Genomic DNA, 17,497 nt, shown 5'->3' with positions numbered 1-17,497 from the left:
TTGTTTGCTGGTGTTGTAAGCGATCGCTCCTAGACAGCACTAGAAAATGCTTTTTTCGAGGTGTTGTCTCGACAACCTACAAGTGTGCCTCTATTAGCCTAAAGGCTTATAAAAGCTGAAAAGAATCATTGCATTCTTGGAGGGCATTATCAAAAATAAAGTTTTAGCATTTCTAAAATACAAAAAATGAAAATTTTCAAAAGCCTATAACTTATGTTTAAAATGAAAACTTTATATATCTGTTTTATCATCATGCAAGAAAAAATATTAGGGCTGAATAAAACAAGATCATTAGACATATTGATCATGTCGAATTCTATTTCAGCTGCAGTCTGATTGCGCAGTTCTGGGAAAGAACATGCCGTCTGTGGCTGGGAACCTTAAATGGTCACAAGAACTTCGGAGCCGCTGCCTTACGAATAGAAGCAACTTCTGCCAGCTGCCTCACATGTATGAACCAACTCTCTCCACCAGGCCAAGACATAAATAGATAAATGCTATATTGCATGTTACAGATCTGATTTTTGGTTTCTCGTACTTTTAAGCTTTAGAGGGCTTCACACAGAAGGGCTTAACATAAAAACATTTTGATTTTGGGTTAAAAAATTACATTGATAACATAGAGCTCTTCTTTTTCTATTTTACAGGCCACTTGGGTGTGCTGAGGCAGATGAGGTTCTCAGAAAATGTGAACATGCTCTTGAGAGTTTGGAAAAATATGATGAGGAACTTTTGACAGAATGGGCCCAGGGGTTGGATGATGTCTGCCAAATGCATCTGAAAGAGCCACTCTTAACCCTGGACTCTGAAACAGGCCTTTTCCAGGTCAACTTCAGTCCTATTGTAAGCACAAGGAACAATATTCATTTTAGAAGTATTTATAAATTATATCATGGTGCTTTAATTTTCACTTTCTGTACAAAATCAACTATGTCTGTTGGAGGGAAGATTAGTATTGCATAGCCACTAACTCTAAGATCTAGTTTTTCTAAACTAATTAATTTGTGTTTTGCATGATTTCTGAATAGCTATACCAGTAAGAGCAGGAGTAAGAATCACTAAGTGAAGGTTGGCTACCATTATGAAGTTATAGAGGATTTAAAAAAAAAAAAACATTTTCTGTAATTTAATGTACTTTTAGTAATGTCAAAAAAATAACTGGAGTGATCCAAGTTTCCACAAGCCCGAATCCCTCCCCTTCCCTTTCTGGCTGATCTTTGCTGCACTGTCCCCTTGCTTAAAATATATACGGATTGGGCAATTGGGAGATATTTCCACTTCCAAAAAGGAACAAAAAAAAAAAAAAACAGCAAGTAGGCCTACTATTTTTTCAACACATGTCGTAGTGTAAATAGATAATTAAGGTAAAGAAATACCAAAAATGTTGATGGGTTTAGATAAAGATTTTTAAAGAAAGTAATTTAAGGCTTATATTTTCAGCCTGTTTTAGCTGAATGTTAAAAAGTGTTATCCCTACCATATACTTTCTAGATGTTGCAATGAGGTGAGAAATCATTCTTTTGCTAGACTATATTACAGTTAAATAAAGCTATGATACAGAGAAATGTCCTACTCTGGTACAAATAGGGGATATTTTATTTCATTTTAACTGTGAAAGCTATATTTCATTGTCGAAAGTTTACAAAAAGTAGACTTGCTGAATGAAGTTAAATATTTGTAAGGCTACAGCTGACAATTCATTAGAAGCATTACTGTTAATCTGACTGTAGGCTACTTAATTAAGTAAATATGGTGACAAATTAATAAGAAAATGTAGGCATGTCACACTCATATTGTGAGATAAGAAATTATGAGGTAGAATTCCACTTAAATGAAATCTGCAACAACATTTCTCTGGATTTTGAACTCTTTGTTGCAACAAAAAAGATAAGTGTTTTAGACAACATTGTTGGAATGGTACATTTCTTTTTCTTTTTTTTTACTACTATGAATAATTGCTCTATTTTGGTTTTAAATAAAAGCAAGTAAATCATGTTATACCTTAAAACTGGAATATTATTACTTAAGTTAATTACATGTGGATTATGTACCCATTTCTGGATCACAAAAATGGGATCTACTATACAGTTGTGTATGGTAGTCCATTTTGTCTCTCTTTTTTGTAGTGTTTTGCAAAGAGCTTATTTTCAAATTACTTCGCTTTGCAAATGTCTTCTGCTTCAGTGAACTTTTGCTTTGCTTGTTTGCTTCCTTTGTGGCTCACTTATATTAGCGGGTCTAGGGACTCCAAAGAAAACTGTTTACTGTAAAAGGGTTTATATTTTTATTTAATGCACTAATGTTATACTAACTTCCACAGCTGACGGGTGTGCTGAGGGAGGTCAAATACCTGACCATTCTAAAGATCCAAAACATTAACAAAGCAGCTCTTCATTTGTATTCTGAAAAGGAAAGATTATACCTGGTGGGTCAAAAGCGTATCGGTGGCACCATATACATCATGACGGCACACTTGCTTAATATTTGGATAGATATTAAACGTGTCAAATGTGGTAATATCTTTGCCTGTTTCTGTCACCTAGTACACACAGACACTGACCTTGGTGACCCAATGGTACAACAAGCTAAAAAGCACCATCTTGGAAGTAGAGCTGAGGCTAGTTAAAGATGAGATGGACAGGGTGATACAACAGCTGGAACCAGCGCTCACAGAGCTGACCTGGGATCAGGATGACCTCTGGGACTACATTAAGAGTACACAGCAACTGGTCAAGGTACTGATTATTTGGAGTAGATCTTAGGGAGACATTCCATCTGTCTGTCTGTCTGTCTGTCTGTCTGTCTGTATCTATCTATCTACAATACCAATTATGATTTGTTTCCCTCTTTAGGATTGATAACTCATAATTTCATAATTCTCTTTTTAGAACATTTCGAGTCGGGTCCAGAGTAGCAAAGCTAACGCTGAAGCCATTCAAGCTCTCATGGTTAAATTCAGCAGCCGGGCTTTTATTACCAGAAAGAGACTTGGCTCTACTCTCATAGACTTCTCCGAAATTGAGGACAGTGTTTCCAAACAACAGACTCTCACTCTTGGTACAGGGGAGCAGATACATAAACTGGTGCAGGTATGCTTGCATTTTACTCCTTAATTGAGAGCACAAACTCAGATCATCCAAAACTCCACCCATGTTACTATTAACTTTTAGTACATTCCCTAATTCTGAAGAAATGCACTTCAATAACAAGATACTTACTCTTTCATGATCCAAAGAGGAGGTAGACTGAATTGGTGTATCTGATAAATTATGACTGACCCTTTTTTCAGACAACACATTGCTCTTTATGAAAACATTTGGAAAATTATGTTACATTATCCATTCATTCTGTGTTGATGTATTGTTCCTTTGCTCATTTACCATGTAAACTCTTTATAAGAACATTAAAGAGAGTAGTTTGGAGGTGTTTTATTTATCCTATATCTTATTCTCAATGTGATTCAGGAGAACCAGTCTCTACTAGGTGTGACAAATCAGAACAGCCCTGAATGGCGTTTATACACAGAGTATGTGGACCAAATGATCGTGACGGGCTTCTTCAACGCGATACGCTGCTCCCTGCAGTACTTTGTGGACAACACAGATGCAGCTCAGCGCATTACACCTCTCTTTGAAATAAAACTGATGCTCAGTAATAATGAAATGACCTTTGACCCTTCATTGGATGTGCGCCTCAGTGGAAACTTTTATGGTATTGTGGACAAAATGGTGACCAACATCATAAACATGGCATCCTTCATTTCCAGAGTGGCAAACCACAAGGATCTGGATAACTATCAGGTTAGTGAGAGCTCTACATGGTTGAGCAGCATCATAGAGAAAAAGAAAAGCAGCAGGGACAACAGGTCAGGGGAAATGTAATGTATGGTTAGGATATGAAAGAAGATTTAAAACCTTGGACATCGTACACAGAACTCTTTAGCTATTTATTCAATTACTATACCTTGATTTTTTTCACTGTAATGAAAGAAGCTGGTGCTTGTGTAGAGTAGGCATGGGTGAGAGCCAGAGTGCACCCTAGAAAGTGTGTTAATCTGTCAAAGCGACACAAAGGCACACAAGATGCAAAAAAAAAAAAAAAAACAATCATACCTATAGACAATTTATGGTAAATAGCTAACCTAACAAATAGATTTGGGCCATGATAAGAAGGGAACCTGTGAGAGGAAACCTGTAAACCAATGCAATAACAGGAAACTTTACTCAGTTGATGGCAAGCTTGAGCTCCCCAACAAGAAATCCTGTTAGAATCTGTAATAGACAAAGTGGAGCCTAGATTCACCTTCCAAAAGCAAAATAATCCCTGACATGATATAAAAATGGTCTAGACCACAGGTGTTGAACTGGTTCCAGAAAGGGCTGTTTGGCTGCAGGTTTTCTTTCCAACCAAACAATAGCATACCAGACTCCAGTCATCTCGTCAATTCATCATGTTCAGATTGGACTCCCTTGATGAGATGACTGGAGTCTGGTGTGCTATTGCTTGGTTGGTTGCAGCCACATGGCCCTTTCTGGAACCAGTTTGACACCCCTGGTCTAGACCAAATTCATGTGCATAATTTAGCCAACATTGTCATAAAATTAAACATTACTGTATAGATATGTTCTATCTGATCTGAGAGCACCTCAGCCACCGCAACAAATAGAGAGAAATGTCACTGTTTCAAAACATTTGATAGAATATGAATCAGTTTTCGTCCACTCCAAATAATCCAGTGCTGTTAAAATGTGAAATAAATTGGCATTAAAAAATTGGTTATATAAGAAATGTGAAATTGTTAAGAGCTATGTAGTTTTTGAAAGGCATTGCACTAATGCAAATAGATAATTAGATATGCAAAGAAATAAAATTTTTGACATATATGGCTATTATGTTATATCTTTTAGTCTGATATCGATCAAATGGAGGATTTGTCAGAAATGTGTCATATTATACGCTCAAGGACACGAGGAGCTGTCGCCAAGGTAATTAACTTTTTTGTCCCTTACAGCCTTTTTTTTTATTTATCTAAATACCCAAGTGTAATCATTGTGTTGACTTTCAGGTCAGGGAATATCAAGCTTCGTTTTCTAGCTACCGGTACCTTTGGACTGATGACAGGTCAGATGTTTGTTTTATTGAATTTCCTCCTTCCAGAGTTGTACATTTATTTATTCATCTCATCCCTCTTTTTTATACATCTTTTTAGATCTGAATTCATGAGGCAGTTTTTGCTCTACGGCCATGTTTTGAGCACAGAGGAAGCGGAGCTGTATGCAGACTATGAACTGAAAAAGAGCCCACCCACCTTAGAGAACTTTAAAGATCAAGTATTTTCCATGTTTTTCATTTCTCTGTTTTTAAAATATTTATAGTGCAATCAAAGTAACTAGTTCCTTCCCTCATTTAGATCAATCTTTTTGAGTCTCTGTACACTCGGGTGAGTAAAATGGAGGACAGGATACAATTCTGTGGCTGGTTGGAGCTGGATATACGACCCTTCAAACACACGTTGATGAATGTCATCAAAAAGTGGAGCTGGATGTTTAAAGAGCATCTTCTAAACCATGTAAATCAGAGGTAAATCACCCTGAATTTGGTTGCATGTTTCTTTTAGGATTGTTTTTAAGATTTTGATTCTATTTTTGAAATAGTCTGGCATGTCATGGTTTCGGTTCTGTTTAATCTCAAAGAGCTTTTACAGTCATAAATCCAGAATAGATCTTTAAGATCTGTTTTTTATGTATGTATAAAACTAAATAAATAGATCATAATGATCATGAATAAATGAACCATTCAAACATGCAGTGATAAAGACACCAAACCAGTTTCACTTTGTTTGTTCACAGTGTAAAGGAGCTGTCCCATTTTCTTGAGGACACAGCTGGAGGCCTCTCCACAAACGTGTCAGATGGAGATTATGCAGGGCTGGTGAAAATAATGGGACACCTTATGGCCATCCGAGATAGACAGATCAGTAATGAACAGCACTTCAAACCACTCAAGTCAACTGCAGAGCTTCTCAAGTCCTACGGACAACAACTCCCTGAGGGTGTCTACACACAGCTGGAAGTATGTACCAGTGCAAAAACATTTCCCTGTTTATTGCAATGGCGTTAAGCATCAACCATTGCATTTGTCTTTTAACTTCTATGCCTCAAAATTTAGGAGCTGCCTGAGAAATGGAAAAGTCTCCGAAAAATAGCATTTACAGTGAAACATGAAGTGGCACCACTGCAGTCAAATGAAGTTTCTGTGATACGCAGGAAATGTGTTTCGTTTGAGGTGAGACTGGGTGTAAGCAAGGTAGGATGTCAGTCTGGTAACCCCCTACAAAGAGCTTGATATCTGATACACCCAATTAACCTTTGTCTTTCTTTCCTGCATTATTTATGTTACCCAAACGCTAGGGTCTGTGCATTCTGAACTGGAGACAGATATACATGCATTATATATTTTTCAACTTTCCAAATGTAGATAAAGCAGCATGAGTTCAGAGAGCAATTTCGCACCGCGTCAATCTTCAAGTTCAACATTGAGGAGCCATATAAACTGATTGAGAAGGTGAAAATAAGAAAACATTCAACTTGCATCCTATTAAGATTCTTGTGATAAAATGAAAGTAGTGCACCATGCGAATTTAGTGAATCTACAAAGTTGCACAATGCAATAGCAGCTCAACTGTATCTCTCTAGTGTCATCGATCAGTAGCACAGCTTGAGATGGAAATGAAGAACCTGCAAGACACAGCTGATCTGTTTGAGGTCAGCTTTCCTGAATACAAACAGCTGCGCCAGTGTCGCTCTGACATCATACTCGTCAAAGCAGTCTGGGACCTGATCATTTTTGTGAAGGTAAAAATGATTTGACCAAAACACTTTTTATATTTTCCTTGACTACATTGTGTGAAAAATAAAAATAAAAAAATTGCCAAAACAAACTCTTAATGTTAGACAAGCATAGAAGAGTGGACCAAGACTCCGTGGAAGGAGGTCAATGTAGAGCAGATGGACATGGAGCTCCGCCGTTTTGCTAAGGTATGAAAACAAATTTACACATTTTAACTAACATTTTTTTTTTTTTTTTGAAGTTTAAAAAGTGTTAATTTTGGCTCATGTTTGTTTTAATGATGATAATTATGCTTTGTGTTGCAGGAAATGAAGATGCTAGATAAGGAAGTGAGAGCATGGGATGTTTACCTGGGTTTAGAATCTACTGTGAAAAACCTGCTAACCTCTCTGAGAGCAGTCAACGAGCTGCAGAGCATTGCCATCAGAGAGAGGCACTGGCAGCAGCTTATGAACACAACAGGAGTATGAAAACTTATGTTTAGATATGCAGATATTGTGCAGCATTAAATTTAGACTTCGAGAACTTGATTACAACAGCATCAGGGCATATATCCTTTATGATTCCTAGGTACGGTTTGTGATGGGAGAGAGCACCACCTTGGGAGACCTGTTGGAATTACAGCTACACCGTGTGGAGGATGAAGTTAAAAATATAGTGGACAAAGCTGTGAAAGAAATGGGCATTGAAAAGGTAGAAACCAGATAATTGAGGCTTTTTTATGAATGAAAAACTGCTGAAAACAGATTTAAAGAAAAAAATGAAAATGTTTTGACCCTTTCAATCTATGTCCATTTTGAACATAGGTTCTGGCAGAAATAACACAGACCTGGAGTGTCATGTCACTGTCATATGAGACTGATAACAGCACTGGAACACCTTTGCTCAAAGCTGATGAGAATCTAATCGAAACTTTGGAGGACAACCAGGTAGATTATTAAGCAGATTACATAAGTATTGTGTAAAACTAATGAATGTGCTTACATTAAGTAGATTCATTAAAGTGTAGCACAGATGGATATTCTAAAATTTTCAACAAATGGCAGCCTAAGTGCTTCAGTAGAAACCAAGAGGAGTCCATCTGTTTCTTGAAGACATTTCAACTCTTATTCAAAGAATTAAATTATTGGGCTTAATCAGTGGGAAAGTTTGGATCAATTTAACCTTCCCCTATGTTAATAACTGAGGAACACTTCAGACTGAGAGATTAAATGTTTTGGAGATTCTACAAACCACAAAAGTAGTCTAGTTGCCTTCTTCTGATTTGTTCAATAGAATTCAGTTCTGATACACCCTGCAACCTATTTATAATTAATCTTAGTATAAATACAGATGGTTTCAGAGGTTTACTTTTTTAAATAAAATAAAAAAATAAAAAAAACAGCGAAGACCAGGATGCATACCAGGACGATGAGGAGCAATGTTATGGAGAACTGTAACAGAAAGTTAGGATCTAAAACCTTAAACTACCTATAGAGTACCGTTCAATTAGTGATCTGAGTAGGGCATCTCTGCCAAGGCATGGGAGTACCATTCAAAATATGAATGATAACTGTGAGGGATTCTAAAAGACGCTTCTCCTCAGCGGGGGCAAAGGAGCCAGGGAGGTCAATACATTTAGCCAAATAAAGAGAATCGTTGAAGAAAAACCTCTTAGAGACTGCAACAGGTGCAAAAGGTCAACAATACTATCGACAACAAATTATGTCAAAGGGTTGGTTATGTATCAGAATGGTCCAAAGAACATTGAGAAAATGAAGCATGGCCTCACAGATTTTCTCCAGTCACACAGGGCTGAACCTATTTTATTTATTTGTATATTTGACAGAAATTGCAATAAGTACAGGCTTCAGATCTTAACTGGTAGTGTCGTAGCTTAAGAGATTTTCAGCTGTAAATTGTGGTTTTACATTGAAGTGAAATTTGTGATCATAATTCAACAAAATGTGAAACGGTTCAAGAGATAAATATTCTTTATCAAGTTCTTTGTATTTTACTTCAAATAGACAAAACATTGATGTGAACTATGAGAATGTGTATCAGAGGAACTTTCTACAAGGTTAGCAAAACTGCCCATATTCACATACCTTTAGGTCCAACTGCAGAACATCCTAATGAGCAAGTACGTGGAGTATTTCCAGTCAGAGGTGAGTGGATGGCAGAGGAAGCTGATGGTAGCTGACCTGGTCATCTCATCGTGGATGTCTGTCCAGAAGACTTGGGCCCATCTAAACAGCATCTTCACAAATAGCGATGATATTCGCTGCCAACTTGCCCATGATGCAGAGCGCTTTCAAACCATAAATGCTGACTTTCAGGTAAATACCTACCAAAACATGCTTCTCACCCTATCTTTCTATAAAATCACAACATTTTCTTTATTTTTGTTTTTATGTAGAGTTTGGTGGTTGAAGTGGTACAGAACAGTAATGTGGTGGATGTAACCAACAAGCAAGGCTTCCTGGAGAGTCTAGAAACCTTACAGCAAAGGTTGTCAGTGTGTGAGAAGGCCCTTACCGAGTATCTGGAGACGAAAAGGCTAACATTCCCCAGATTTTATTTCATCTCATCTTCTGATCTGTTGGAGATTATCTCCAAAGGAAAACAGCCCAAACAGGTGTCATATTTTATTTATGCTACTGTGAAAAGAACACAAACATATAATGTTGCAACAGGGCAGTTATACATATGTGTCTGGAGAAAATATTGACTTAACATGTAGTGGAATACATTTCATCTGGATTTGAATGCACACAACTGAACAGTTTCATGTACATGGGTGTAATTTTAAGGTGACCCGCCATTTGTTGAAGTTGTTTGACAACATAGCAGACCTTCGCTTCAAGGACTCAGACGAGGCCAGAGGAGGGGAGGAAGTGGAGGAATTGGCAGTTGCTGTTGGGATGTACAGCAGGGAGAGAGAATATGTTTCTTTCTCAGAGCCATGTGTCTGTAAAGGACAGGTGAAATACTATAAACAAATATAAATAGAGATAGATAGAAAGATAGATATACAGTTACGTTTTTGTTTTTAATTTTTTTTTCAGGCTGAATGTTGGTTAAACGCTTTGGAGAGCAGTATGCGCTGTACAGTCAGGAAAGAGATACAGGAGGCGGTGGCTGCCTATGAGGACAAACCAAGAGATCAGTGGCTTTTTGATTATCCTGCACAGGTTTGTTTTTCTATAGTTTTAGTGGTGACTTTTAGATTTTAAAACTCACATTTGATCGTTTTTATCAAAAACTGATGTCGATTTCAATAAAAATGCAGCAGCCTGAAAAGCCTAAAAAGTTAAATGACTACCTTTTAGTCATAGTTTCAGTGACCACAACCACAGAAATTTGCATTATGAATGAATTAAATAGTAAAAAGAATTTCATTTAGATTTTAAAATAAAAAAAACTCATGTCTTACTAGTAAGTAAGATATTTTTTTTATTGAAATTAACACTTAGTATGAAATTGAACAGATGTTTTTTTTAAATCCTATATTCAACATTCTGAATCTTGCAGATTTTATTTTATTATTGAGTACAGAATTTAGCACAGTAATGACAATTTAAAAATACCTTTGAACCAGAAAATTATTGTTTTTGTTTAATCTTTAATTTCTAGTTCTATTTCTTGAATTCTCTGTACGTAAGGGTCATAATCTTGTTTGGAATTTATCTACAGTCCATGCACTATCAATATTTTGAGTGTAGAATCTCTTGTTAGAAAAACCGGGGATAATTTACATCTGTGACAAATATTTACTATTTGAGGAACTGAGTTTAACTTTTATGATCTGACCTGTCAAATCAGTTAGGAGGTGTACAATTAGTAGTCCATGTTAAAATAAAAAAAATAAATCAGAATATTGCACTGCCTGTTATGTAATTAGCCTCTGTGATCCTCAAAAATTTTTTTATAGAACAGTTGTTCATCAAAAATAACCCCTAAGCATGAAATGTGAAGTTATGCTGAGCTTAACTATTTTGAAGTTGTATGTGTAGTTTTTCTCAGACATGTCTCTATTTTATCTGTTGCTTCATAAGTTTTAACTTGGCTAAACATTTGAGCAATGCTGCTCAAAATTAGAGTAAAGCAATGACTGCACACTGAAGTTTTTGCTTTATGCACAATGAATATGTAGGGCCTTTTCGTTGCATGTGTCTCCTTTTTGATTGTTTGTTTGTTTTTATATAAATAGGTATCATTAACTGGTAGTCAGGTGTGGTGGGCCACAGATGTGGGTATTGCTTTTGAGAGAGTGGAGGAAGGATTTGAGACAGCTCTAAAAGACTACAACAAAAAACAGGTAAGCTCATAAAATCTCTTTTTTTATTTTATAGCAAAGGTTCAAATAAGAGGCACTTTAATGAAGTGAAATTGTAATTTTCAAGATCACACAGCTCAACTCATTGATCCACATGTTACTTGGGGATTTAAGTCCTGGAGACAGGCAAAAAATAATGACCATATGCACCATTGATGTCCATGCTCGAGATGTGGTTGGAAGTCTCATCACTCAAAAGGTATCTAAAACAGGCTTTTTTGAATTATAGTAATACAAGTTATTTGAGACCACTGTCGATGTTGCTGTGTTTGCCTTTTAGGTGACAAATGCACAGGCATTCGCGTGGCTGTCTCAGCTTCGCCACCGCTGGGATGAAGAGACTGCCCATTGCTGTGTGAACATCTGTGATGCCCAGTTCCAGTTTAGCTATGAGTATCTGGGAAACACAAACAGACTGGTTATAACCCCACTTACTGACAGGTAATAAACCTGTGCTCACAACATTATCATAACTAATAATAGTTTATTAAGAGTTACTTTAAACTTTGAGGAGACATTAATAGCTGACTGTCGATTTCTTAAAAGTGCCCATATTACAATATATGCTGAGTCCTGTAAAAGTGTGCAATTTTTTCCTACTAAATGCACTTTGCAAAAGAAGTCATATCTTTTAAATATTCTCACCTGTTCTCATAAAAATATCCCACCCATACATTGCTGTGTTTTTTTAATGAGATTTGGTGTGAAAGTCCAACAAAATAAAGAACCTTATTGTGGATAAGAAGGAAAGAAATGGATCAGTCCTATATGGTGGCTGAGGGGTGCAGATGGCATGCAAAAACTAACGGCAACTTTCAAAAGTCCTGCAATTACAAAAATTTAACTTACAAATACAAAGTTGAGGAATTGAACTTAAAAATTAGAACACATGCAAAACGAAAATGTTACAGAAAAGAAATGCTGCAGTGACAGAAATTAGAGAGTAGCAAAATAAAAAAACTCTGTAAGCAAAAAAAAAAAAATGGGTGCAAATATATAAATTATTGTAACACAGAGAGCACATGCAAAGCTAAAATGCTGCAAGTAGCAAAACAACTGCAAGTTAAGAAAAGCTGCACACTAAATTGGGATAATTAAAGTGCCTCAGACCAAAAGAGGAGGAAAATCATCAATACAGACTACAGGAAAACAAACTCCAATTTATGGCCCATTGCAAGGACTCCAGGACTCCCTTCAAAATGTGTTTTTAAGGGAGGTAATACAAAAAAACAGCAACAAATAAATGGTATGTCGTCCTAAAAAAAATGAAAATGTAAGCGTTACTTTGAATTTTTTTCAAACACCGAATCTCTCTGAGCATTCTGTTGATGCCTTTATAGGGCTCTGTTTCACGTGAATTGATGATGGTCACCTATTGATCTGTAGCACTTCTGTTATGCTGAGCTAGTTTTTCATTTATCCTTAACTTGCAGTTTGTGCTACTTTCAACATTTTCCATTTGCATATGTTTTATGTGTTTGCATCGTTTATGTATTTGCTGGTGTACACTTTGAATTTGTTGGTTTCATGTTTGTGTTTGCAGAACTTTTTGGATTTGTTATCATTTTTATGCATTTTCACAAGGACTGCACTTTTCAGCAACCATAGCCCCGAGCATTTTTCTTAATAAGAATTAGAAATTTGGTATGCATTTACATACATATATTTCCATTACACAACTTGATATTACAGATTTTGAAGTAGCCAGATTATCTGGCAAACTACTGTAAAGTATGTAAGTTTTTGCTACTATAGCAAGTGTTGGCCTAGTGGGTTACAGCAGTGCGCTTGTGCTCTAAGAAGATTGGAAGTACCCGGTTCAATTCCCACAGCCGATGCTCTGGTTCTCTTAGGAAGACCCTTAACCTCACACTGCTCCCCGGGCACTGCACAGTCGCAGCCCTCTGCTTCCCAAAGGGGATGGGTTAGATGCAGACAGTTAATTTCTTCATTGTGAGATCAATAAGTTCAATTTCTATAGTCAAAGAGCTAAAATATGACTTAATATTCAATAACTCCTTTATTGTATACCGCAATGTTTAAAATCCAGTGACATTTCTCTCTGCATGCATTTTTAATCTTTATCCCAACACAACCAGGTGTTACATAACCCTGACCCAATCGCTCCATTTGACTATGAGTGGTGCCCCATCAGGCCCAGCTGGTACTGGAAAAACAGAGACAACTAAAGACCTGGGACGTTCCCTTGGTATCATGGTATATGTGTTCAACTGCTCAGAACAAATGGACTACAAGGTATCATAAACTGCAAAGATGTTCTTCCCAATTATCACCATGGTCGCTTCTATATCAGTTATTTCTAAAAAGAAAATATTCATAATTTTTGCTTGTGTGTCTATCTCATCTTTGTGCCTCAAGTCCATAGGTAATATTTATAAAGGCCTGGCTCAAACTGGAGTGTGGGGCTGCTTTGATGAATTCAACAGGATCTCAGTGGATGTACTATCTGTGGTAGCTGTGCAGGTTAAGACTATACAAGATGCTGTGCGCAACAAAAAACAGAGGTATGCACGTATCCATCGTTGATGCGTTATGCTTTGTTATTGGCTTGTTAATCCAGCCAGAGCAGTTTCTTTCAACAATTTACACAGGTTTCATTTTCTGGGAGAAGAAATTGAGTTGAAATCAACAGTGGGGATCTTCATCACTCTCAACCCAGGATATGCTGGGAGGGCAGAGCTTCCAGAAAACCTTAAGGCACTATTCAGGTCTGATCTAATGATAATTATGAGGACATTAAGGCCAAATGTTCATATGTAGGAATTCTTTCTTATTGCCTGTCTATTTGCCTAAATTCCAGGCCCTGTGCAATGGTCATCCCAGACTTTGAACTCATCTGTGAGATCATGCTGGTGGCTGAAGGGTTTATTGATGCACGTTTGCTGGCACGCAAGTTCATAAGCCTCTATACTTTGTGCAAAGAACTGTTGTCCAAACAGGTATGCACACAACAAAAAAATTTCATGACACAAAATGCATTTGAAAATTAAAGTCCTTGTCTTAAAAGGTTGCATTATAAGAGAACCAAGAAGAATGTAGGTTAGCAAACTGGTAGTAGAAATCTTGCATAATACACAACACATGTATTTGCAATCAAATTACCATCAAGTTCTGTCTGGCTTATAACTCAAATAATTAAATAGATGTGCTTTTATACATATTTCATTTAATTGTTTTTATGGCTGCTGATTATAGTTTTTATTATTTATATGATTTAATCATCAGATGCTAGTTTTTTGCTATTGGTTTAGATAACCTGTTTTTCTATACCTTTTAGGATCATTATGATTGGGGTTTAAGGGCTATAAAATCAGTCCTTGTTGTAGCAGGATCGCTGAAGCGTGAGGAGCGTAACAGACCTGAAGAACAGGTGAGGATATCTTCTGCATCTCACTATAACATTCAAACAGAAATGAAACAATTTGTTTAGTGTTTACTATTTGTTGTTTTGATACATTTATGCTTAAATGCTTCCTTTCTAGGTGTTGATGCGAGCTCTGAGGGACTTCAACCTTCCAAAGATAGTGACCAGTGATGTGCCTGTATTCCTTGGACTGATCAGTGACTTGTTTCCTCAACTAAATGTTCCAAGGAAGAGAGATCCCACTCTAGAAAATGCTGTTCGCCAGTCAGTTAGTGAACTCCATCTCCAAGCTGAAGAAAATTTTATACTTAAGGTATCTATCATTATGACATGCATTTGTAGTCACCCCCTATTGGACAATACTTGCACGTTTGTTGCCTTTAGGCCCTTGGGTGCCCTCTAGCTTTGTACAATTCAAGCCTAGAAATATTTAGCCATTCCTGGAAAAGAGCTCAAAAACTGCTGTGGGCTGTGAATGTGATAGCACTCTTCCTTTTTTTTTTTTTTTTTATGTACAATTCTACAACATAGATAGGCCTTGATGTAAACTAATCCACAGCAGCTTTGTTTGTGGTCCTTGTAATGCTAAATCCCATTTTTACCCCAGTCGAAAGTTTTCTGCAGTTTCATCAGGTCTTTATTTACTGTAGGATCACCTTATTTTGAACCCTATCATCATCATTAACTAACCAGCTCTCTTATAACACTGGGACAAAAGATTATCTTTCCCTCAACCTTGTTTCACCATAGCATTAATGGTCAGGCTCACATCCTGAGCATAGAATTCCAATTTGTACCTGCCCATTTTACCTTCAGACACATTTCTGCTCTGTCTCAAATTTGGTACTAGACAACCTGTAAACAGGTCTTCACTTTCCTTTAATCCACCCCACTTCTTTAAAAGTCTGAGTCATGGCTGGTCAATGATCTTCGAGCAGGACTCAGAAACTGTGCAGCGCCTACAGTGTTACAGCTCTACTTCTTCTCTAAAAAATGCTTAGCAGGCATGTGACCAAAAGTGGACAACCATGTCTTGTTGTGTTTGCATGTGTTTGCGTACTAGACTTAATAGTGTTAAGAGAAATGTTCAAATTAGAGTTAATTTAAAATAAAACAGTGGTGTGCACAGAAATTTTTGGAGGCAGGTGACCAGGTTGGAAAAAAGGCACCTTACTGTATACATTGCGTGGAGCCACCAACAGTGTCTGATGCTGACGTTTAAGGTATTAATTAAATAAATAACAATTTCAAATCACAAAACCTTAAAACCATGGACTAGATTGAGTTTATTTTAGTTTTTAATTTTTGGAAAGAAAATAACACAGCTGAAGGCTAGAGCACAACAAAGACAGAAAGAAATACACTGATCTGTATTATCAGGTGCCAGGAACAGATTACTCTGTAGAAGCCATTTTTTTCTAGTGTAAACTGTCTTTCTTCTTCTGGAGATGTAGTTTGTTACCTGGACAGTTAACTAGCTCTTAACTTGGGCAAGGCTCTATTGAGGCGTTGCTACATGTCTTGTGGAGCAAAATTGCAAAATTCTAGATCTGGTTTTATAGGCTTTTAAACTCAAAAAGGGTATTTAGGACTAAAAAATACCAAAAAACTATTTCAGAAGGGCCCTTTTTTGTCCAAAGGGGGAAAGGGCAGGTGCTCTAGCACCACCTAGTGTCTATCTGTACTTGTTCCTAAAACCAAACATTGGTTTATATTTTATTTATCTACATCTGTCACACTGGCCTGAAACACCTGTTTTTTTATGTATACTCAACAGTTAACATTAATTTGTGTTGGATATATGTATGGATATGGAAATATTAAAAACATGAGATCACAGTGGATATAGAATGCAATTTAATAACTTACCTTTTCAGCCTAAGTTACTATTTTGTTCATTTGTCAGACTAAAAGTGCTTGAGACAAATGTGTATTTATATGTTGGAGGCAAAGGTTGACACCACAATGATTAATATTAGCAGATTTACTTTGATGACTTTAAATGATTTTGATTTTTTTTTTTTTTTTTTTCATATATAGTTACAAGTATAGGATGCTGTAAGAAAAATGTGCATGCTTGTGTGTCTTCAGGTGACTCAGTTGGAGGAGCTGTTGACCGTCAGACATTCTGTGTTTGTTGTTGGTGGACCAGGAACTGGAAAAAGTCAGGTAACAAATTATGTTAATGGCATTTATTACACAAAAAATATTTTTGCTTTAATATTTAATTATAGAAAATAAACTTATATTCAATCAGCAAATATGTTGACCTATATCATCGCTTTGTATTGACTCTAAGTGAAGAAGATGGGTTTTCTTTTGTTTTCTTTTAATATTTGTTTGTCTATTTTGGTATTTACTTTGCAGATCTTGAAGACCCTACATAGGACATATTCTAACATGAAGAAGAAACCAGTATGGACTGATATTAATCCCAAAGCTGTTACCACAGATGAGTTGTTTGGATATCTGCATCCTGCTACCAGAGAGTGGAAAGATGGCAAGGGGCTTGAATTTTATGCAAAGGATTTCATAAACGAAGACAGAAATCAAAGAAATCTGAGAGCATGTTACAGTTAGCTTAGTTATTCCTAAAGCTTGTCTGAAAACACTTTAAAAGTTACAAAAAACATGAGTTTTCCATAGCAAATCCCAGATTACAATTTGTTAGGGGTTTTTGTTTGTTTCCTCGTTGTTGTTAAACATGTTTAACTGTAGGTTTAACTCATTATTTCCTAAATTAGGTCTTTTCTCCTCCACCATGAGAGAGCTGACCTCATTGACCCATGATGGACCAAAATGGATTGTTTTAGATGGGGACATTGACCCCATGTGGATTGAATCACTCAACACAGTTATGGATGACAATAAAGTGAGACAAGGAATTTTTGTTTTTTAGTTTTTTACTGATATGCTCTCTTTTCAATATCCACAATAATTGTATA

The 17,497-nt window shown here is 36.5% G+C and overlaps 1 protein-coding gene across 1 annotated transcript in view; it reads left to right on the top strand.

The window, feature by feature from the left end:
- LOC107091870 (dynein heavy chain 11, axonemal-like) overlaps positions 1 to 17,497 on the top strand; it is a 53,295-nt gene that overhangs the window by 12,691 nt on the left and 23,107 nt on the right. Inside the window, exons 11-44 of the mRNA XM_015386050.1 lie at positions 326 to 450; positions 648 to 843; positions 2,321 to 2,425; positions 2,544 to 2,735; positions 2,889 to 3,089; positions 3,465 to 3,800; positions 4,908 to 4,985; positions 5,066 to 5,121; positions 5,210 to 5,330; positions 5,411 to 5,580; positions 5,850 to 6,072; positions 6,169 to 6,285; positions 6,478 to 6,564; positions 6,696 to 6,854; positions 6,954 to 7,037; positions 7,155 to 7,313; positions 7,420 to 7,542; positions 7,656 to 7,778; positions 8,943 to 9,167; positions 9,248 to 9,466; positions 9,642 to 9,812; positions 9,897 to 10,022; positions 11,042 to 11,149; positions 11,235 to 11,366; positions 11,448 to 11,608; positions 13,267 to 13,423; positions 13,547 to 13,692; positions 13,780 to 13,896; positions 13,989 to 14,127; positions 14,466 to 14,558; positions 14,671 to 14,865; positions 16,644 to 16,721; positions 16,920 to 17,052; positions 17,297 to 17,424. Coding sequence (XP_015241536.1) covers positions 326 to 450; positions 648 to 843; positions 2,321 to 2,425; positions 2,544 to 2,735; positions 2,889 to 3,089; positions 3,465 to 3,800; positions 4,908 to 4,985; positions 5,066 to 5,121; positions 5,210 to 5,330; positions 5,411 to 5,580; positions 5,850 to 6,072; positions 6,169 to 6,285; positions 6,478 to 6,564; positions 6,696 to 6,854; positions 6,954 to 7,037; positions 7,155 to 7,313; positions 7,420 to 7,542; positions 7,656 to 7,778; positions 8,943 to 9,167; positions 9,248 to 9,466; positions 9,642 to 9,812; positions 9,897 to 10,022; positions 11,042 to 11,149; positions 11,235 to 11,366; positions 11,448 to 11,608; positions 13,267 to 13,423; positions 13,547 to 13,692; positions 13,780 to 13,896; positions 13,989 to 14,127; positions 14,466 to 14,558; positions 14,671 to 14,865; positions 16,644 to 16,721; positions 16,920 to 17,052; positions 17,297 to 17,424 — 4,983 coding nt within the window. The remainder of the gene's footprint in view (positions 1 to 325; positions 451 to 647; positions 844 to 2,320; positions 2,426 to 2,543; positions 2,736 to 2,888; positions 3,090 to 3,464; positions 3,801 to 4,907; positions 4,986 to 5,065; positions 5,122 to 5,209; positions 5,331 to 5,410; positions 5,581 to 5,849; positions 6,073 to 6,168; positions 6,286 to 6,477; positions 6,565 to 6,695; positions 6,855 to 6,953; positions 7,038 to 7,154; positions 7,314 to 7,419; positions 7,543 to 7,655; positions 7,779 to 8,942; positions 9,168 to 9,247; positions 9,467 to 9,641; positions 9,813 to 9,896; positions 10,023 to 11,041; positions 11,150 to 11,234; positions 11,367 to 11,447; positions 11,609 to 13,266; positions 13,424 to 13,546; positions 13,693 to 13,779; positions 13,897 to 13,988; positions 14,128 to 14,465; positions 14,559 to 14,670; positions 14,866 to 16,643; positions 16,722 to 16,919; positions 17,053 to 17,296; positions 17,425 to 17,497) is intronic.

Source organism: Cyprinodon variegatus, unplaced genomic scaffold (assembly GCF_000732505.1).
Source record: "Cyprinodon variegatus isolate N-32 unplaced genomic scaffold, C_variegatus-1.0 Scaffold355, whole genome shotgun sequence".
Classification (NCBI taxonomy): domain Eukaryota; kingdom Metazoa; phylum Chordata; class Actinopteri; order Cyprinodontiformes; family Cyprinodontidae; genus Cyprinodon; species Cyprinodon variegatus.
This window is presented reverse-complemented; position numbering and strand designations above follow the sequence as displayed.